Source organism: Pempheris klunzingeri, chromosome 1, assembly GCF_042242105.1.
Source record: "Pempheris klunzingeri isolate RE-2024b chromosome 1, fPemKlu1.hap1, whole genome shotgun sequence".
Taxonomy (NCBI): domain Eukaryota; kingdom Metazoa; phylum Chordata; class Actinopteri; order Acropomatiformes; family Pempheridae; genus Pempheris; species Pempheris klunzingeri.
In genome coordinates this window covers 10,868,527-10,891,686 of record NC_092012.1, presented here as the reverse complement: position 1 = coordinate 10,891,686, position 23,160 = coordinate 10,868,527, and the positions used below count along the sequence as shown (strand labels likewise).

The 23,160-nt window shown below is 41.0% G+C and overlaps 1 protein-coding gene across 1 annotated transcript in view; it reads left to right on the top strand.

Moving 5' to 3' along the window:
• The window catches only part of pcdh17 (protocadherin 17), a 51,378-nt gene extending 28,644 nt beyond the window's left edge, over nucleotides 1–22,734 (top strand). The window contains exon 4 of the mRNA XM_070830639.1: nucleotides 20,527–22,734. Within this exon, the coding sequence (XP_070686740.1) occupies nucleotides 20,527–21,224 (698 nt within the window). The 3' untranslated portion in view covers nucleotides 21,225–22,734. The remainder of the gene's footprint in view (nucleotides 1–20,526) is intronic.
• Nucleotides 22,735–23,160: the final 426 nt, after the last annotated feature.

The window sequence follows — 23,160 nt, the reverse complement described above, 5'->3', positions numbered from 1 at the left end:
GTTTCGTGTTTACAGTTTATACATGCACACAGACCTGCTTGCTGTAAACACACTCCTAACCTACATTATCATCTACAGTGTATGTTTTCGCTCAGAGAGTGAACAGGAAAAAACAAAACAAAACAAAAAAACTTGTTCTACCACACGCATTAGATATATTCCCTGAAAGCAGCAGCAAGGGAGAACATCCAGTGTATTTATCTGCTCCATCATCACGACAGACATGTCTCCGCTCCCAGTTGTTCTCTTTGTAATCACATGAACAACAATCTTGTAGATGTGGTGTCTGTGCTATAAATGAAATTAATTAACATTGCATGGCTGAACCCCATGGCAGTGCAGCCTACATCATTTTTTTTTTTCTCCCCCTTTTTTTTTCCCAGGCATTAACCTCTAATTGAAAAGCTTAGTTAAATTTGTGATAACAACACGCACAATTAGGATGTTATCATAAACTTTTGATGCTGAGATATTTTAAGATAGAAGCTGTCGCACCAGATTCAGAGAGAGGAGATGTTGCCGCAGCTTTTCAGCATATGGGTGGCACCAAGTGAGCTTTTACTGAAAAGAGCAAACAGGCTGAATGTTGAATATTTGCAGCCTTGTGCTTGTGCCTGTGTGTGTTGGTTAGGTACACAGACTGGCTGTCAGAAATAACTCCTGTGGGCAATTCAAGACTGATTTGTAAAGAACTGAGTGGATATGTTTTATAACATGCTGCTGTTGTGCATTCATGCTGACCTTGTGTATGTTTCTTTGCTACATTAGGAGAATCTTTGAGGAATAACTATTTTTTTTTTTTGCCAACCTTCTAAGGGTTAAATGAAGGCACTCACAACTCAAGTTCGTTTGTGGTCACAGCGCTTCTCTAAGAGTATGTGTGACAGAGCAGCAGAAGAGCTGTTCCAGTATCTGCTCTCAGTGGGTGAAACATGTTGTCCAGCACAGCAGTAGGGAGGATACTACAGTGCAGATTATAATGATACAGAACATCGTCACTTCCTGGACCAGAGCCACTCGGCGGCCATCTGTCCTCTGTCCATGGACAGCCGGGCATTGGTGCATTTGTAGGAGTGTGTAAGTGTGTGTGTGTGTGTGTGTGTGTGTGTGTGTGTGGCGGATGAAACTCTAGACATTACCCACACTCTTTTACATATGCTTTGATAGCCTCTTTTACTTCCTCCCTATCACTCATGTACATTATCATTCTCATCTCTTTCAGCACTGATTTACGTGCCTTAAAGACTTCATTGCTTTTAAATTCCACGATTAATCAAGTAAAAATACCAAATAACAGTCACCGCTGACAAGTATCTGTGCTTCCTTTCTCTTTTTCTCCAAATCATTATACATTAAATTCAAATGGGAGTAAATGTGTTGTTTAATTGGTATCTGTCACTGTTTGCACTGTTTTATAGGCAAAAGATTAGATGATTAATGGTATAAAATCTTTATTGATTATCAGTAGCTACAGCTTTACAGTCCTTGTAAATTTCTGCATTTGTAGAAGCCGAAGCGGTGCCATCAGTTGGATTTCTCTCAGACCCCGAGACACTAATCTTCCCAGAGTCAGTGTCACAAAGTTAATGAAACATTTCAAAGACTACATGTAACAGTTTAGGGTTTAATTTTATACTCTGGGTTTGAAATGAAGATTTAAGGCTCTGTGAAATGTACTTATATACTGTGGTTTTACATGTTCTTTGCAGTACACGCAACAAGTATTCTCTCTAACCTACTCTAACTAAAAATATGTTATCAAATTAAGCACCTGCTACATAATAGTTTATTATTAAATGACAGAAAAACTTTTACTTTTCAACAGTGTTGAATTATATATGACAAATTCACACCCTTAGCCTGTTCTCACATTTAGAGGAGTCAGTTGTCTCATCAGCTGGTAGCAATATTGTGGGAGGTGAAGTGAGGGGTGGCACAGATCTTTATTTCATATGACTTTTTCTCTGATCTCAGCGAACGCCTTTCTCTCGCAATTCCACTGCTTGTCTAACGAATTCTTTTCTTTTGTGTGTGTTATCTTTGCATTTTATTCCCATCTTTCGATACCAGAACTGGCTGGTTTCACTTCACATTTTGTGAAACTCACAAAATACGTGTTCCACTTTCGATCTCCAAACACTTGGTACAAGTGGCACCACTGCTATTGACAACGTGCAACTTGAAAACCTAGACCCATCAGAGAAAAAAAAAAAAAAGGCATCTGTAAGTGTGCAGTCGTATTAATATGTATTTGTTCTGGATTTGGTAGAACAGACATAATCAGCTGAGGTTTGGCTCACACAATGTTGTAGTTTGACTTGTATTGTACCCAGTAATGCAATAGTGGATGCAGCAACATTATTAATTGCACAAACACCAAGTGACAGATTGTTTGATCAATTCTATGCAGGCAGTTACAAACTGGGGAAATTGTTCAGCTTTGATTATACGCAAATGAAATTCTTGGTAGAAATTTCCCTAGACAGTGAATTCAACACAACTTCCTCTGAATCAGTAAGTGAAGGGCGCCTTTGTCCAGGCTGTTTCCGAGGCTGATGTGAATGAATATTTGTTGTGCCCTGGGGCATTGTTTCCCCATGTTACACTGCATCAGGAACCAGAGAGATAAATGGGCCTGGCCTGTCCAAGGCATCAGGACTTCTTTTCTGTTCAACCAGAACCAGTAATGTCCTTTCATCCACTGCCCGCAGCGCTACAGATAATGGAATAGTTGAAGAAAGGAAACACTAAAACAAAGAGATGGGATATAGTTTATGCGATGACAGTGGCTGGGATGATCAGAAATGACAGAAAAGAAGAAAAATTGATGTATGAAAGGGTAGAGCAATAGGGCTTCAATGTATAAAAGAAATACAAACTCAAATACGTGCATTGAAAGCATAAATCTAAGGAATAAGGCCAGAATAAAGGAAGGAAGGAAAATGACAGCCAGCTGATAAGTGATCAAATGATGAGAGGACAAAGCTCATGGGGGTTGGATGAATGGATGGATGGATGGATGGATGGATGAAGAGGGGCAGGACAGCAGGCGGGCTCCATGGGAGATAGGCTTAAGTAGCATGGTGACTGGCATCCCGCTGTCACTGAGCCACCAGTTCAAATTCAGAAGAAAGACCTGTCAACATAAATACATACCCTGCTAAGACATGCCTGAACCAAGTCACACACACACACACACACTGTTGTGGCATAAAAATCTGTCATTAGTCCAACCCCTACAGCTGTAATAAATATACGTTAAAACATTTGCACTATAAATAGTGCTTTGTGGTATCTCTGTGGATGGCAAAACAAGCCAGCTTTATGAATGTCATCAAATATCTCTGTTACACACACGTGGCACTATGCTATAGCTTCCTCGTACTAACGGGGATTGAGAGAGAAAATGAGTGCATGTGTCTCGGTGAGTATGTGAGGATGGCGACTGGGAGTGTTTTTCTCCGATAACCTCAGTTTGTTACTTTTTGATCCTGCTAAATTAAGATAAGGAGCTTGGTTAATTAAACTGTCACATGGCAATACCTTGAGGAATTGCGAGGCCAACGCAATTTAATTGGGTGGTTGCTATTGTCCCTGCACTGCTTCCCCTCCCCGGGAATCAGCCCCACAGAGGGGAAAAACACCCTCATGGTTATTGGCAAAAGATGGAAAAGTTGAAGGAATGACGTGGCTTTAGAATTTAAATGAATAGGCATGGGGCAAAGACATGTGATCTGACCTTAAATGTGTTAAATATATGATGTGCCCCGCCAAACGTAAATGTAATTTAAGACTCTAAATACATTATATACCTAACGTAATGCCTGCATTGGCTCCATGGCAGGGTGAGAACCAGGTTAGACTTAAGAGGATGAGATTTAATTGCTGCTCCAGTATGCATGAATGAGAGTTGTGTAATTTTCTGTACATTGCAGTAATCTCTGTGGTGCATTAGCTGCAAGTCTCCAAAGCCCAGTGGACAATGTCAGCAAGCTTAAGATGCATCTGTAATTACCAGCAGCCAATTAACAGCTGACCTCACCATCCCACCTCAAACCACAACAAAGATCTATTATGGAGATTTAGAAGGCTTGCAGTGTAAACAACTAAGTGTGATGGATCCTCGTACAGTGTTTATGGGTGTTTGCACCTCCTCTTATGTTTTGCACGCACATGCGTGCACACACTCGTGCTTAATTGAAATTCAGACCACGTTGAGGTAGGCGGTTGGATGTGTTACAGATGTGTAGATTATTTTTTTGATTATTTTTTTCAGAAGATTATTATTTTCAGAACACCACTCAGCACCAGATTCACTCATATTTTCAGTTTTTGTTGCAGGAATTAGTGGTAGCAAGTTAGAAATATTCATTAATATACTCCAGAGTGTAGAAATACATTATATTAGCTGAGTGAAGGTGAAAGCCAGCACTGGTTCACATACATTTTCTGAGGCACCACGCAATGCATCACATTAATTGAAATTTCTGCAACTGTACCTGATATAGTTTTAGAAAATAAGCACTACTGAGATTATTATGGGATCTTAGAAACACTGTTGTTACTCGAGGAAGGATCCTCAATAGCATCATGTCCGTTGTGGGGTGATGTTTTGAAAACAGTTGTCCATCTGGCCCTGAAGGTGATCAAAATCTGCCTTGATTAACAAGTGGGAAATCTGGGTGATGGTCCCCTGTGCTGCCTCTCATCCCCTCCCAAGTGGGGATCAAAGAGGATGAAGTTTTGAGCCTGGGGATAATCTAGTTCCCTAGATTGTGATAATGCTGCTCAGGATGATCATGTGGATGAGAGCCGGTTTGGGTGTGCACATGGATGTGGGTTTGTGCTTGCATGTACTTTTGTGCCTGTCTGGTGGTACTCAAAAGAGAAGAGGCAGACAATAGCAGAGTGTGCCAGTGAATTAGTACACATAGACTGATGGAAAATACACTCTCTTGCTGTTGCTGTATCCAGGCAACCATATCAGAATTCAAGACATATCAAACAACAGGTGATTGCCACCATCTTCCTTTTTTCAGCTTCTAAATTATGACCCCATTCTACTCAAAAATGAATTATTATACAACAATTTCAAGTGACTGTAAAATTAGATAATCCCATTGTGTGCAGAGGCTTATTTCACATATTATGCCTTTTGTACTAGAAAACACATTTGCAGCACAAAATGTAATGGAAACACTTAAATGCAGCGAATTGACAGAGCCGTGAGAGCTGTGATTTAGCTTTGGGAATTTTTCTTTTCTCTGCCACTCACAAACAGTTTGTGAAGTGACAGTGAGCTTAAGCTCTGCTGAATCTCATTTTAGTTTTAAGTTCCCCGTTGTCCGCATGGTCTCTTCCCACCCTGATCCGTGTCTGGTGTTGGTGTCCAGCTGTTCCATCAGCACGACAAGTGGTTCAGGAAACTCCCTCATTGTTCACTGACCAATCGCAAACACACCAGAATGCTGTCAACGAGCATTTTCCACCCAGTGGTTTGCATTTGCCTGCACCTGTGGTTTTAGCCCAGAGGGCAGGGGATGCAGGGGAGGGGTGGCAGAATGGGGAGAGGCTGGGCATTGGGGTGGAAAGGCAGTCAGGGCTGGGATTAGGCTGTCTTTCTGTCTGTCGAGATTAAACGAAATAGATTCATTGTGAGTTTTCCCCCATTTTGTCGTGTTTTCCTCAAAATGCATCAGAGGACAGCTGAGCCTTACCACCCGAATTTGCATTTTTGTAATTTGCATGAACTCATTGAAGCTTGGAGGCAACTTACGGTTATGTTTGCACATATGCATGAATGAGAGTGTGTGTCTCGGTTTGTGCTTCGTAATTTGACAAGCAAAATAAAGAACTTGTCCAAACAATCCAATAGACATGCCCGGAAACACCATGCGCTAGATTCATGGAAATCTTGCACTCGAACCACCTGGACGGTTGAAGCGTTTGTTGTCCAAATGTAGCAGAATGTTAAGGAATTAGACTAACTGCCTCAACTGACTTTATAACACCTTGTAACGCAGTATCACGCTGCAGTAGAAAGTCTACTGTGGAGAGTTACTAGAATAGATATACTCTGCACTGCAGTGCTTTGCTAGCCTGGGTTGTGAATCTTATCAGGCGGAGTTGTGGTAGTGGATTTTGTGGTGTGTGTGTGTTTGTGTTTGTGTGTGTGTACGTGTTTGTGAGTGTGTGTTCCTGCGTGTGTGTGTCCAGGCCCCTCTGGAGTCCATTAATCCCAAATCTAACAGACTTACTGCAGAGGCAGCCTTTGATGTGTGCTGAATCCCTCTCTGGAATATTGGATGCTGCTTCCATAATATTCACTTCCTATTCTCTCATCAAGAATACATTGTTTTGTTTGTCCCCCCCCCCACCCCCACCCCCCCCACGGTGCCAGGTTTGTCCAGCAGGACAGGTGGCTGCCGTGTTATATGAGTTTGTTTACAATTCAGGTGTGTTTTCGCCAGTTCTCTGATCTGTAATTTTACATCTCTGAGCTCTTTTAATCCCATTCTTATCTTGTGTAAGCCTCATAATCTTTGACCCTAATCTTAAACCACCACATAGAATGGGACAGCGTAGATTGAGGAGAGTTGTTTTTCTCACCTTTAAATTCAATGCATACATTTGTCAGAGAGAGCTGGGGTCCTCTAGCCTTTGGGTTTCCTTTCTCATGAGCCGAGTCTGAGAGCTACTTATTGCTATATATTTATTTTTATTTGTGTTATATTGCAGTGGCCTGGACTTGAACCCAGCCTGTTTTTAAAGCCTCGTGCTCATAACCCACCAGTCTCAGTGTGAAACACGTAGAGAGGCAAAGAAAGTATAAATTAGATAGTGAGATGGAAAACACATTTCTATTTGAAATGATTATACCCCCTGACGGGTAGACTAATAGACCGTTATTGCATTTCCGTCAGTGTCTTTTAATCTAATCATACTTATAAACAGACGAGTGAGAGTGTTAGTGTGCACGTATGTTTATCCACACAGAGACACAAGCATCCAGTGTCTAGACAGCAAACAGCAATTTGGCTGGGGCACAGAGGAACATCAATGCTAAAGCAATGTTGCTGAAACACTAGGCATGTTCCTCAGTCTTGCATGCAGGGGGAGATTGCAGTGACAGACAGACGGCAATAGGAGGAGGAGGAGGTGCGGCAGAAATAGAGGAGAGGTTGGCAGAGCTCACTGTGGCTAATACATCCAAAGTGTGTCAGTTAGCTCTCTAAATGTGTTAGGCCCCGGGGCTGAGAAAGCCAACACCATCGACTCAACCTACCTCTCTCCACCTTTCCACTTAGCCTCTGTTCAACACCCGCCAATATCCTTAGGGGAGCTACACTGCTGTTCATTGGCACAATTGATCAAATGCCTACATGGTAAAGTGTACAGTTTTCTTATTGCATGTATTAGTCTCATGAGTACACGTACTGGATGAATTTAGAGTGGTATGCTGCTATGCGGCATGGCAAGTAGTTTTACAGGTGGTGTGTCTTCACACTTCCGGCCCTCTTTTGGCAGATGTATTACACTGTTTAGCAGGCAGTCAGACTGAGGGCAGTCCCATCTTTTAATAGTAGGCAATAATGCTATCATTTGATACCTTGATACTTCACACAGTATCTGTGTCAATTTTTCTTTTTTTTTCTTAATTTTTACGGTACAAAGAAACAATTGTGGATTACTATGCACATTGTCCGCATTGATGATCTTGTGCATTATCAATTTAGCCAAAAATCCAAGCCAGTGTTGACTTTCACCTTTATTTGCCACTTGATTAGTATCATACCATAATAAAGAATTGCAATAATACGCAAATAACAATAAAATAAAATTTAAAAAAATGATATGCATGGTGAAAATGCCTCTGATTCTGTGATCTGGTGAGTCAAAGTGGAATATTTGCACACACTAGTAAGCAGTCAGATTAGGCTGTTTGAAAACATCTGACTGGTGTCATATCAGGTATGTGCTTAAGCTCACAATATTTTTTCACAGCCTCAGATGCTGTTAGTTTAGCTGGAATCATGTAAAAGAAGTACACAACAGATCTTCACAAGTGTCACAGCTGTTCTCCTGAGAAATGCTGGTTCTGGTGGTGGTATCACATTCCGCAGAATTGAATCCGAAAGATAACATTGCAAATCATCGGCACATCTGGCTCTCCATCCAACCGTAGTCGGGCTCGGTCTGCTTCTGCAGCACGCAGCTCCCAAACCTGGATTAAAAATGTGAGAATTGTGTTGAAATAATGATTTTTTTTAACTGTTTTTGATGTCTTGAAACATTTTTCATAACCCAAAGTCAGCAGCAGCAGCCATGACAAATTCATCCTTCTAGGTTTTGGCCCCTTCTTGGATTGCATTAGGTTTGAGTGTCAAGCCTCTCGACTGAGTTTGACCTCAGTACAGACCAGAGGAAGAGGAAGGTGTAGCGAGTGGCAGCACCTGTCAAATAAGCACAAGGGTTACAGAATGTCCCCTTTCCTCTCATTTGCATGATTTTTGATGCATTTTATACAGGATGCCATTGCAGCTAGCTTCATTCTACATACAAAAAAAGTGCTCTAAATGATCAAGGTCATTTGATACCACAAAACTGTAACGCAATGCTAAGGACAGCCCAATGCGACTGTACACTGTATTAGTATGTGTCGCTGTATTACAGTGATGGTTCTGTTGAGAGAGAGAATCAAAAGCACTTTCCCTAATCCTGCTAAAGCAGTACACATGGGAATGATTACTTGCACAAAGCCATGACACCCTGAGTTGTTCAAATCCCTTTGTTCAAAAGAGAGTGACAAACAGCAGCAGCCAGACACTGAGAGAGAGAGAGAGAGAGAGAGAGAGAATAAAAGAAAGTGATTTAATTCAGCAAATGTGACAGGATTGTATGATGTCTGGTGGATCTCGTTATTGTATGGATTGTCTGAATGAAGCCTCCACAATGCTGAATGTGTTTATCCTTGTTGTTTTAGGCCAGTTATCAGGACAGGGCCTCAGCGCCTCATTTAAGGCACTAAGTCCAATCATTTAAGATTGATCCCTCAACTCTAAAGTGTTGGAAATAGCATCGTTAAAGTAGCATGGTTGAAATGTAAAAATTTGTTGGAGTGAAGCACTTCAAAAGACGACCCTCTGTGAATTAGCAACAAAAGGTTTCCCTTCATTCTTTCTTTAATAGGGTGTTTTAAACCTGTTTTCTCCTTGGATAGAAACAGGATTTCTGTAATGAGCTGGTGAGTCATAGATTCTCTCAGCTTTTTTTTTTTTTTTGTTTTAATTCCATGCCCCCCCTCCTTTTTTCTGTCTCTCTCTCTGTTTCTCACTTTATTTCTTGAGCTCGCTATCTCTCTAAATGGGCCAAGGCAACTTTCTTTGCTGTCTACTGGGGGAAGGAAGTAGATTAATGCTATTAACAGGCAGAAGGATGCTGATCAGCCTTTCTGGTCTTTCGTCCCATGTCTGGTCTATACTGTGCTCCTGTGCTCTCTCTCTTGCCTAAGGCTCCTCAGTTAAAGGCATCTTTCGAACATGGTGTGTTTGTTTGGTGGTGTGTGTGTGTGTGTGTGTGTTAGTGAGTGGAGGAAGTGTTTTTTGACTGAAACAGCCCATTTGATTCCCACAAATATGCCCAAATACAATCTAAGGGTGTCATGCAGCGACTAAAGCAACCAAAAAAATCGTGCACTCTCATTCAGATCTGCAAACAGTAAGTAGTAGTGGGTAGAGTACAACACGGTGCAGGCCTGCTGTGTCTGTTTATATTGCTTATGAGTGAACATGCTGCAATGCACACACAATAAAGACGAGATACACACGAGCACACTATATTTAGATGACAAACTGCCATAAACCCAGGCTAAAGAGGGAAGAAATAAACAAAAGAGAGGGAAAAAAAAAAAAGCAAGGCGGTCCAGAAGCATCCCCTGTCACGGTGCAATCCCCCATGTCCTAATTACACAGGCTTAGAGGAAACGGAGGATTAGCCACTGATTCACCATGCTTCTCGCCTCATCTTCTAATAAGTCCCCTCCTTGTCTCCTTGCCACCCTTTGTACCACCCTCCATGTCTCTCTCCAGGTAAAGGTAGCAAGATACTATTGACCTGACTATCTTCCTTTGTTCCTTCATTCTAACATGTCTGCCTCACACAAAGCCACCTAATCCCGTTTGAAAAGTAGGCTGGGCAGCAGACTTGTTTTGTTTGCAGTTCCCATTATTTTATGTTCAATATTTGGACATATGGCAGTACATAGGCTCACATTCGTATGTGTTCATAGTTGGCTTTGCTCTTTTATAATGCTTTTATAATATATAAAAAAAAAATTCTTTTTTATAAATGCTTTTTTTTTTTTCTCTTAGCTAAATGTACCATCTGGAGTCTGTCTATTCTTATGTGAATACATGTACACTGAGCATGTTTTATTTATAGCAAAATAAGGTGTAAAAGTAGGTGTCTGTCTTGTGGAGACAAGCTGAGAAAACCAGTTGAAATTTCTGATGTGTAGCCCATTTTTAACTTTGAGAATATGTATGCGAATAAAAAGTTCATGTAAAAGACATAAAAATAAGAAATCCTTAAAAAAATAGTTAGACGTAAATAGACCGTATTATAATTGTTTTTCATATATATAATATTAAAGCATACCATTATATTTATACAGTGTCGACATTTATTGTCTTCCAGGTTATAGGTTTTTCCTATTGGTTGCTTAAGGTATAAATAGCTTGATGTCTAGGAGGAATAACCTTTACATCATTCCTGTTGTCATCTATATCTAATAGCTTGCCTGTGGCTTCTCTGCTGCAATTGCTTCACCATTAGAACACTTAAGTAGTGAGAGAAAGAGGAGTTGAAGAGTTAGCGATAGCCAGAGGAAATGTGAATTATACAAGGTCTTAAGTCACAGGTTGGAAAAGGGGCTCAGGTCCTTTGATTGGCTGAGGCGAGGATCTTCCTCGACTGACCTTGCAATATTTATTGAGTTGTTTCTGACCGTTGTGAACAGTGAATGCTCCAAGCTGCTCTACGCACAACCAAAATAACAACACAAAAATAGTTTATTCTCCGTGTTGGTTTTCTTCCCCTCTGTTGTTCTGTCTCTACCAATGAAAGCACCCCAATGACAAACACTTAAAACTTGGTTGAATAGGTCGCTCAGACACAGCAGTGGGAATTTTCTGAAGTATGCTGTGACACATCACAGAGGTGGTTATAGGTAAACATCAGTTTGCCTATTCTCAGCAAGTTCTGGCCTTGGATAGTTTCCCATGGTCATTCATTACTGTTGAACCTGTTTGTTCAGGGTGTTCGTTTTTTTCCTAGTCTGAGGTCTGATTGTCAACAGATAACAGAGAAACAGTGAGATATCCCCTCTCTCCCAACCACTCCCAACCTGTTTTTTCACACAGTTATCCGAAGGCTGACCTTCACTAAGGCTTGACGATATGGGAAAGTAATGTAATTGCAATTTTCTGGCAGTTTTTTTTAAAGTTCTTTATACTCTTTATTATTCACCATAAACAGGCACTAAATGATTTAATGATATGGCCAACACAATGTTGGATACAGTTAACATATAAACTGCTCTTTGTTACAATAAATTGAGATAAATTGATGCATGGCCTGATATGAATAAGGTGTATTGATTTAGTATGCTAAGCATTAAAGCTTGCATTTTTAAGTTTTCAATGTTGTTTTCTTCATCTAGTCCCACAAGCATATGCCACGTGGAGCATAGGGTAGCATGTCTGCACAAGAATCACAGAACCAGGCATTTCACACCCTCTTGTTGGTTAGATTGCCTAGCGTTGAAAAAGAAATGCATTCTATTACATTGCGATGGTGGTTTGAATTTGATTAATCGCCCAGCGCTAACCCTCTACTAACAATTAAAGCTGGCAGAAACCTTTGATAATTGAGATTATGGCACACAGCGCATGGCTCAGCTGTGAATGGCAAGTCTACAGCACAAGGTGAAAACACAGACACATACAGAATGCGGAGGAAAAGACATTCATATTTTAATGGCGTATCTTTAAATGAGCTTCATTAAAAAACAATCAATACACCCTCAAGTCGCAGATACACTGACACTGGCAGACTCTAAGTGCACTATCCATTCTGCTCTATTCAGACAAGCAGTCAATCACACACACACACACACACGTGTACACAGGAGGCAGCCTTTATATAACCAGGTAGGTCACTTGCAATACATTTGTATTTATAAGGACTGGACCACATTGTGCATTTTAGGGCTCTTGTTGCTGCTTTGTGCTAAAGTGAAAGTGTTGTTTGAGAACATCAATCTGGCTGTCCAGATGCCCCTCATTTCTAAAACCCACAGACCTTTCTCGCCACCCACAGCACACAGCCCCGCTTGCTCATCATTGATTAGGCTTTGTGTGCTTGTGTTTGTTTGAATATGAGCTTATGCTCCTCTTCCTCCTCCTCTTGGGTTTTTATCCCTCTCTCTCCTATGCATAAATACTCTCTCCTCAGGGTGTTCTTTGAACAACTTAGCAAGGCATTAGCTGACGGAGGGGCCTGCAGTTTGTGAGGGAATGCCTGAAGAGAGGACGTGTTTGATCCTGAGATATACTGTATGTCCTTGATTCAGTCTCAGCATCGCCAGCCACCAGGCACCCCCACTGCTGCTGCCAAGCATTTCCTGCTATGCATCGGCATTCTTTTGCCTCCCACTGTGATAAAAGCTATTACACTGGAGAGAAGTATCCTTCTCATTGTGCAAAGCCACCCACTGCACAAAACAATCCAGACCAATTTCCTCAACACACAATCAGACTACACACTCTAATAATTGCACACTAACCAACAATTAATCTAATATTGTAACGTTTTAATTCAAATACAGCCAGATCAATTAGATACATTGTATTGATTGTGGACTCTGATGTTGTGGGTGGAGAGCTTCACTGGGGGGAAAAAAAAAAGGGAATAAATGTATTTAACAATGTAGTTCATTCCAAAATTCTCATTCTAAATCACATCATGGGCACCATTTACTGTTGTTGATTGATTTCATGCGGAGCAGCAGACCAGAATAAAATGCAGGTCCCACAGCAACATCACTTTCAAGGAAATGCTATTGCACGGCAACCCCTTGAAATAATGTTGAGAAAACAGACTGTAAGAGAGCAACCTGTTTTCCGTGCACTGTTGTTTTAGAATGATAGCAATATCAGATGGAGTAATTCACTTGAGTAATATTTCCTCATTTCCTGCACAACAATGCTGTGTAAGGAGAAAGGAATATAAACTAACTTGCTCTATATTCACATGATGAGAAATCTAACATTTTGATTTATGTGGGTCTGTGTCATGATAAAACTACATTTATAGCAGAAAAGCAGAGGAGGTTTCATAAGAAAACAGTGGTTCCTTTAGAAAACTTGCTCAACTTACTTCAAAACAACTACTTCTGAGCAGTGAACACGATATTCATAATTCTTTTCTGTATAGCCCTGGGATATTCTGGCCCTCTGATCCACCTTTAAACTAAGTTTGCAAAGACAAAATCTGAAATTTCAGAGCTACACGCTGACCCAGAGTTTGAAATTCTCCATTTAACCGCTGCTGTTTTGGTAGACTGGCGACCTGAGAAGTCACAAGATATTTACTAAACATTAGGCTCTGTCAGAGTGGAGACTCTCTCATCTGTGCAGTTCAAATATTTAGTCACCCTGATTGGCTGAGAATACAGGGAGGGAGGGGGGGGGGGTTGCATGGATCAGCTGGGCTAGATAGCAGTAGGCGAGGAGATTAAAAACACAATAACACACACGCATGCACACATAAACACACACTGTGAGCTCCCTCAGGTGAACAGGTGCAGTCATGGTCTGTCACAGATGCTCTGCGCAATTCGTCAGCTGCCATTCCTCCTGTCCACCTCGGGTGGGTAGGGGCATATTCAACACAACACAACCTCTACACACAAACATGCACACACACGTTATCATAATTCTCCATCCTCATGAGCTACTTTGATAGTTCATAGAGCTGTCGAATGACTACCCAGGTGTGCATGATGGTAAAATGATTCACCAGCACTGGGGTGGATGCTAAATTTCCATTCCTGCACTTTATTTGTGAACTTCGGAAACTCTCTGCCACACTGTGAGCCTGTCTTGTGCTCAGCCTGCTGCTGCCGCCGCTTTGCTAGCAACAGCCTGTGTATACAGCTCTCTCCCGGTTCCTCCCTCCCTCCCCCGCAACCACAGTGTGTGACAGAGGGACATTAATCACAGGGCTGGGTAATAAAGCGAGGAGGGATGGGCATGTAGGGCCAGGGGGGCAGGCGTCTGGAGGGAGAAAAGGGTGTTTAGGGAAATCACACCCTGCTTTATGACACACACTGATACACAAGTACACTTTTACACTCACAGGTTTAGGTGCACATCCTTCATGCGCTATACTGAAAGCTTCCACCCAGAAAGTTTGAAAAATTTAATCGAGGAGAGGAGGAAAAACAGCTGCGGATTTGAGGAAGGGTTACTTTTTATTAGTCTGTGTGGAGGGAGAGCCCCGTGCCTTCTTGTCCGCATATGTGTGAATTTATGCAGCCTGTAGCCCTTGATAATTAAGTGTTAATTTACTAAAATACTTTTTCTGGAAGGAAAACAGAGGGGCATTTTTTTTGGTCTAATTTGGAAAGAGATGAGAGGCATTTTATGGCTCAGTAGAAAAAGTATCTTTACTTTTGCTGTGATGCTGAGATGGCTGCAGGAGGTTTTCCTGATACTGATAACTCTCATGATATGAGATGGTGATAAAATGTGGCAGTTTGTATATGATTACTTGCTAAATGACAGCAGAGCGCACAATTTAGTAGTCCACTGGGTTTAACTATATTAAGTTTTTTTTTTCCTTCAGCATTTATTTCTAACCCCTTTGGGTTATTGGAGTTTTTTAATATCGACCTCATTCCATCTTGACATTTTACAGTGGACACAGGGTTGTGGATCATATCAAGAGGAGTTTGGATAGTGGATTGTGTGCGAGTGTATGTGTATGTGTCCACCCTCAACTCTTGTGTCGTGTATTTTCTGTTGCGTCTGCACTTGCAGATGGGTGCTCCTAAAGGGGTATTAAAAAAATGGTAGTTTGAAAAATGAGATACCACATGATAGGTGTTTTCGTTTTGTGTGTTGACCCGAAGGTTATCATATTTCATATATTCTATGTTTTGTATTCTGTATTGTCATTATCCTGCCCTGTAGACTGACTGACTCCCAGTCCAGGCTTTACCTCGCCTCTCGCCCAATGTCAGCTGGGATTGGCTCGAGCCCCCAGCGACCCTCTAATCATAAGCAGTAGCTATAGATAATGAATAATTAAATCATCATTATGCTGCTATGTTAACTTCCAGATTTATATATACCCTTTTATATATACTTTTACGAGTGAGCTTGTACTCAAAGCATTTTATGTGTGTGTTTGTGGTTCGCTGGGATCCCAAGGCCAAGTTGGAGTAGAGCCTTTAAGTGTCCTAACAGCTTGGAGGCATCAGTTCGGGGGTTTCCAGCAACCGTTTGGTATTATTCCAACATTATTGTGAAACAGGTACTAACTGATATGCTGTCTGGAATAAGGCTTGGGAGTTCTCATGTTACTTGAAATTACACACCTAGCCTCACATGCACGATATACTATAGGCACCAATGTAGTCATTTCACACAGTGTCCACTATTAAAGGTAGTGGGATGTCTTTGCTCTTTGCAGATTCTAAGTTGTTCACTTTGACTTTGTACACACGTGTGAGTTATTCCTCGAACATCAATCAACAGTGTCGTCTGATTGTCTTCAGCTCTCTCTGACCGAGGTCAAGAAATCGTCCAAAAGGTCAAGACATCCAACTAACAGAAAGTAGAGCAGACATCATTGTAAATCAGACTTTAAATGAATAAATTAGATAAACAGAATTAAATATAAATAGATAAAATAAAGAGCAATTAGCGCAAATAAAAGTAATTGCAAGTCATTTTATTCTTTATTTATGTCCCTTTGTCACAGATGAATAGCTCTGTTAGAGCTGTTTTGTTTTGGTTTGGTTGGTTAGAAATATTAAATTGTTGGTATAAATTAACCCATACTTACACACAGACGCATACACGAACAGACTTCAATGCACAATAGATAATAGTTCTCTGTTGTTTCTTCTTCTTATGTTTTGAATACATTGGACAATCATTACTCACCATGTTTTTGATGCTGTGCTCTTTTTTTTTTTTTTTTTTTTTTAATGGAATTCCTTATTGAAATTATGCTGTGAAATTATTCACAGTTTACTCTGTAAGAACTGCCTCTAAAAACGTCCCACTCACTTTAAAGAAATGCATGTAGGGACAAATTTTTACATTTTAGATGAGACACTTCATTGGTTCAGAAAGTAATTAACAGATCCTTCATTCATCTATCTTTCACTTTCACAGGTCTATCTCACCCCAGGTGCCGGTATGCGGCAAAGTAATATCTGATGTTGACAAAGAACACACTGAACCAGAATCATTTACTTCTTTCCTTTTTGCAGTGTTTTTGAATCAAGGGTCTCTCTGAATTTTCTTTGACACGGTGTCCTTTCAGCTATTGCTGAAGGATTTCTTAGAGCAGCTTTGCTACTTTTATATCTGTTTCATGTGCTTTCAGCAGTTAAGATAACTGCCAGCTACATAGCTATCCCATCTAACTCATTGTTACCCAGTGTTGCTATTCTGCCCTAAAGCAAGGCAATTAACCCTGCCAGAGGTAGTAAGATAGCTCCGGCTGCTCGCTGTTAAATAAGTAGCCACAAGTACAAAAGAGTGTGTGGATTTAATTAAACTTTTTTGTTAGCAATAGAGGTGTAATAAATATCTGATTTCAATCAAGGATTCAGGTCAAGTGTTTACAATGGGGCTGCAAAGATACAAACTGTCAACTGTGTCTGCCACCTAACAATTTGATCAGAGTTCCATCAACAATTTCCTTGTAAATGAAACAGAATTTAGCTTTTTCTGTTCTTTTTGATGTCTGAAATGTTTTCGTCTCAATTCACACTGAGTAATTTTTTTTTTTTGCTGCATAGCATTGCACTTGGCTTCCCCGTTTGTTCCCACTCGGTTCAGGGCCGATGTGTTTTTAAGTTGTACTGGCCATTTTCAAGGTTTGTATGTAAGATGAGCTTTAAGGACAGATTTTTTTCTTTAGCCGTGCAATTTCAGCACCCACGATTGCGAACTTGATAAAAGAGTGAACACTGAAAGATAAAACTGCGTACCTGTTGCAAACATCGATTGATATCTTCACGTTTGTGTTATCATGTAGTTTTAATTTTTGCAACAAATGCTTAAAATCCCGTGATAGACCGAGGGCCGCAACTAAAAGTATATCAACACAAAATGTCTAAAGTGATGTAGGCATAGTAAATCCAATATGCTGATAGGATCCTTTTTTCTTAATGATTTACTGCATACTCAAAAATAATGAATCAAGCAGATGATTAGTGTGTTTCATCATTGTACCAAATCAAATCATTGACTGAGAGGTGAGGCAGATTGTGACAAATGATGTATGTTTCGGTGTATCTATCAGTGTAATTTATCTTGGACCATACACAACACTGAGAGAGAATCCGGAGAGGGAGCGACTGACCCTGCCCCTGGTAGCCAAATCATTACAGGCAAATCCTGTGTCCTTGGTGCTGGCTTCTATTGTCCATCCAAGAGAGCTGGTGGAGTCATGGTGAAGTGAGAGAGAAAGAGAGGGAAGGGGAGGGTGGGGGGTGTGAAATGAATGTCACCCCTGCTCTCATATGTCATATTGTTAGCCATAGATATGAGGAGAACGCCTCAAGGTTGAACGTGCATCTGAGACATGAATAATCTATCAGAGGTTTCCTCCAACTAAATAGAGGGAAATATGTCTGCATGGATTATTTATGCTTTAATATGCACACGGTGAATGGACAATCACCTCTGAGAGCATGAAGACATCGTAGGGGCCAAGTTAATTGTGTGTGTCTGGAATGCATGCAAACTGGATGTGTGAAAGGCATTGGTTGTCCAGCTGTTAAGCTTGGTTACATGTAGAGTCTAGATTCTGTGGCTTGGTGATGGATTACAGTAATAGGGTGTTCTGGTTGGAAAGTGTATTCAGGTTTGTATTATGTATGTACAAGCTTTCGACCATATCATCGATCTTTGTGCTTCGACATGTTGTTTATATTTTCCTACTTAAATCTCACATCACTCTTACACAGGCACACACAAGTGCTTCTCAGTGTGTGCAGATGCATTCGCTCACCCCCACGCCATTTAAATGTAGTCCATCTCAAACTGGTCTGGCCTCCGCTTTCCAGCTCACCTTATTTCCTCTTCAGATGACTGCCTCAACATGGGAAATGTCAGGCTCTCTTTGCCAGCGCTGTTTGGCTTCTTCAAACATTTGTGAAGTGTTAAGCTCATCTCTACAGCTTAGGAGGGCAGTCTCTCAGGAATCAAGGCTGCTGACCCGCAACACAGCAAAGACAGCCTAGCCAAGTGCACTCAAGCACATCCACTCTGCCCTCTCATTTGCATCAACGAAAGATTGTATTAGTCCCAAGTTTGTGGTCTTTTTAAAGCAGCACTCTCGCCATGCTGTAAAGGCCCATGCATCACATAATGGATTTGATGGGGTGGCTTTACGGCTCCTAACAGTAATGTTGTCTCCTCGCATTTAGTTGAGAATTACAGTGGAAAAGCTGTGCAGCTCTAAGTAGCCTCATTCTTGCTCCTTTTAAATTTTACCTGTAAAATGAAGCTTTGGTTTCTGCCTTCAAACCACATTAGGTTTTTTTTTTTACCAGCAGATCAATTACATTGCTCTAAAATGTGGTTTTGGTCTTAGACTTTGTATAACAGGACAAAGATTCATCATAAAGAACCAAGGCTTAAACCATTAACAGGGGAGGTGAAAGGTGACAAGAAGCTGTTTTTTGTTAATTACAAAAGCATGAAATATGTTTTAGTTCAAATGCTGTCTGCCACTTGTACTACTGACACTTTCATTGTGCTCTGCAAACATCCATTCTGCTCACATGCTCCTAAATTAAGCTTCTATAAATAGACTTGCCTAATTCCTCTTAGAAAAAGAACGCTGCCGCAGTTTTGTTGCAGTTTGTTTTGTTCCAAAAAGTATATTTTGGGAAACAGGATAGTGTTGCACTGCTAACATTGAATTTAGAAGTGTGGTGTTTGTCTGCAGCGTTTGGGTCCACAAACAAGGCAGAGATGCTTCGCAAATCTCAAAACCAGTATGCAAATTTGTCTGAGCTGCCGCATTTGTTTAGAAGCCTGCACAAGGAACCATTGGATTTTACTGGAGAGCAGCGTTCTATTCTGGTGTGTTCTAGCATTCTTGTTGGGTTTGTCTCACCCGTACCATGTCAGGTTTTTGCATCTTTAACTAATAGAGTGATTGACGGACACCTGTCAAGGCAGCATAAGGAAATGCGTCCATGGGCAAATTGTCTGTTTGCACATGCTGCAGCAGTGCCAAACATAATGCACCATAAGTGCTAGATATCTTTTCATCAGGGTTTGTTGTTACTGACCACTTCAAGTGATACATTCTCAAATTTGCGGATGAGGAAGAAAAACAAGGGATTAGTTGTACCAATTCCATTTGTCTCAACTGTCTTTCCGTATGTCATCTCTTGGTTTCATCCTACCAAGCCAATGGAAAAATTCCATTTATGGGACAACAGATGCTCAATTTTTTTCCCTCTATTTTTCACTTCACGCCCAAGAGGAGAAAAAAAAATGTGCTCCTCTTTTTATTTTATTAATATTTTTTTAACCAACTTCTGGATCTGTTTGACACAGGCATGAACACTCCCATAATCAGCCAGAGTGTGCATCCTTCTGAATAGAGATGAAAGAAGGGAACACACACTCACACTTATACACACATGTACGCACACACAACAAAAACAACAAGGAACACACAAATAAACAGGCACAAACACATAGGGAAGAAGCACAAGCCATTTGGCACCGTGTCTCTGTCTAGGGAGGGCTTCAAAGCCCACTGACATGAATTTATGATAACGGCACTATGCCTTTGCCAAACCTCAACTGTTGTTGTTTTTCTCTCGTTCTCTCCCCATCCCCTCTGTATGCTCTGCCATCCCCTTGATCAGAGCTTTGGAAAATGCTAGCAGGTGTCCCCCAGTCCCTTGGAAAGGTGTGTGTGTGTGTGTGTGTATGTTTGCGTGCGTGCACATGTGCATGCATTTACAGTGTTTGGAATGGGACATCCTTAGCTGGCTCTTCCTTTTTTACATAATTTCATTAGGCTTGGCTCTCTACTTCCTTGAATTTGGCCTCCAACTCTTCACAGTTAAGTTTCATAATGGTACTACTATGATTCTATTACGCTCTCACTGTGTGGTTTTACTCTATTATATGCAGACTACTGACATGAATATCACTTTCTTCTCCTTCCATCCCCTCCCTTTGTTTCTATCCGTAGATGAGGATTGTGTGAATTGTACGGAGGAGTGCCGAGTACTGGGTCATTCTGACCGCTGCTGGATGCCCCAGTTTCCTGCTGGAGGAAACCAGGCAGAGGGCGTTGACTACCGCAACAATATGTTTGTGCCAGTGGGGATGGAGACTGTGCCTGAGACAGAGACCTACGAGACTGTCAATCCCAATGGCAAGAAGACGTTCTGTACATTTGGAAAAGAGAGGCGTGACCACACCATCCTGGTCGCCAATGTCAAGCCCTACTTGAAGGCGAAACGTGCCCTCAGCCCACTGCTCCAAGAAGTACCCTCAGCCTCTAGCAGTCCTACCAAGGGCTGCTCCACCATGTCTCCCTGCTCCTCAGTCAAAAGCCCAGCTGACGGAGCTGAAGGCAAGCCTCCTCCTGCCACCTGTTCTGGCCACTACGGGCCTCCTGATGGTCAGTACCTGTCACCAACCAAACAAACCAGAGAACAGGGGGTCTACCCACCCTTGCCTCCCTCAGACCCAGTCGCCAAGGTGCTCGCAGAGGCCCGCTCCAGGATCAGCCAAGAGGCAACAGGTGAAATGGAGTGTGTTCTGGAGCAGGTGGAGCCTGACGCGAACCGTGACAGAATGGACGCTGACCAGGTGGTGAGAGACATCGACAAATTATTGCAGGACTGCAGAGGAAGTGAGGCCACTGGCACACTCAGGAAGTGACACAAAGGACTGCAACAAAAGGAAGTAGATATGTAGAGAGAGGAATAGAATGCTATTCCAAAAACTCACATGCCAAAACTGTCACCAAAACAAATCAACATGGTTAAATGGCTCTTATTATAGGGGCCCTTTTCACTGTATTTGATGTTGAAAAGTACTGACACTGGACAGACAATGGGAACATTTATTATGTCAGTCATTTGGCACCAGTTTTGGTGCTAAGATCCCTACCAACAGAAAGGAACTGGGTAACAAACATCTGAATTCTGCTGAATTTATAAACTCTTTTTGTTTTGGATTCTTAAGCAAATTGCAGAGGCTTATGCCTCTAGCACCTCGCAAGCTATTATCTAAGTGCCCACCAGCTCATAAGTGTGTTGTTCATGGTCTCTCGTGAAATCCTACATATCTAAGTGTGTGTAGGTGGATTTCTGTTATGTGTGATGGCCATAGAAACTGAATGAAAAAGGACTATTTATGGTCAGGCACGACAATCGCTGCGGAAACAGAAACAAATTCAAATCTATTTGGGACAGTGAAAGATCGAAATACACAAAACAACCTTATCTTTTCTGACTTTAATATAGGTGTTTAATGTGTGATGGATTCTGTATCTGAAAATGAAGCGGTTGTTTAATCAGGGGTGTGTTCGCAGGGGTCGGTTATGGACTTGGGGTTGGAGGGGCTTAAACGCTACGCTGAAGGAGAATTATTAACAGTGTAACCATGTTTCACCTGTCATTTGTAGCCACATGTGTAAGTTGTGTCTGTCTCACGCCTCTATTTAAACATTCATGTTGCTGGCCGGTGCAGTTGCACGCACCAATTTTACACACGTGCACTACACTTTGTGCATTGACATGTTGACACACGCAAACACACACACACACACACACACACACATACACACTAATGCTTACACACAACTGACCATCTGTGTAATTGTCCTATACATGAACATCATCAGCTTTCAGTCCCTTGTGTACAGTGAATTATCATGTGTGTGTGACTATGCCTTAAGGCAATCACAAGTTGTATAAAAAGGGACATTTTTCCTCAACTGTGAAAAGATGATATCTATATGATTATATAGATGATTATATGTATGAATCCATGTATAGTGTCCAAATATTAACAAAATATTTATACATTTTTTTAAGAAAAAAAAAGAAATGAGGAATCTCAGCAAAACAGTGTCCTCGAGTTAAGCCAAGAGCGGGGCTTCAACTCAAAGAACTGCAAAGGACACTGCCATTGTTTCGAACACAAATATCCAAAAATATAAACAAACAAGAAAATGTCCCTTCACATTATCACTATACATAATATCATTATATGTGTAAATGTATCCAATTTAGATGTGTTTACATCAAAAAATTGACATATTTTTATTGATTTTCCTGCAATTTCTGTGCATTTGAGCCAAATTGTTATGTGTACAAAAGCTATATTGTGTATTTTATTAAATTAATATATAGTTGTGTTGCAATATACATGGGCTTATATTGTATTTGGCAAAAGTTGCCTTAGTAGCTGTCGAACTCTGTGAGTTTGCTTTAGTTTGGGTTTTTGTTGGTGTTTTTTTTCCTCTCTATTCTGCATCTTTGCAGGCTGGCTTCAGTGCTTTTGAGATGTCGCCTCTTTTTACCCTGAGATCCAGCTGGATCAAATACAATAACTGTTGAAAGCTTAATGAGCCAGCTGATCTAGAATAAAATTCAAACCAACAACAAAAAGCAACAACCACAAGATAACAGTTTGAATATTTTTACTGAGCAGATTTTTACAGGGCAGCTATTTTCTTTAACAATAACTAGTATGCGTATTTTGTGTTCATTATGTTTTTACTTTCTTTCCAAAAAAGAAACCTGCCATATGGAAAGTGGAGTGGTTTCCTTGGTGATCATAAAACTGCCTTACTGTCTCTGCGGAGAGC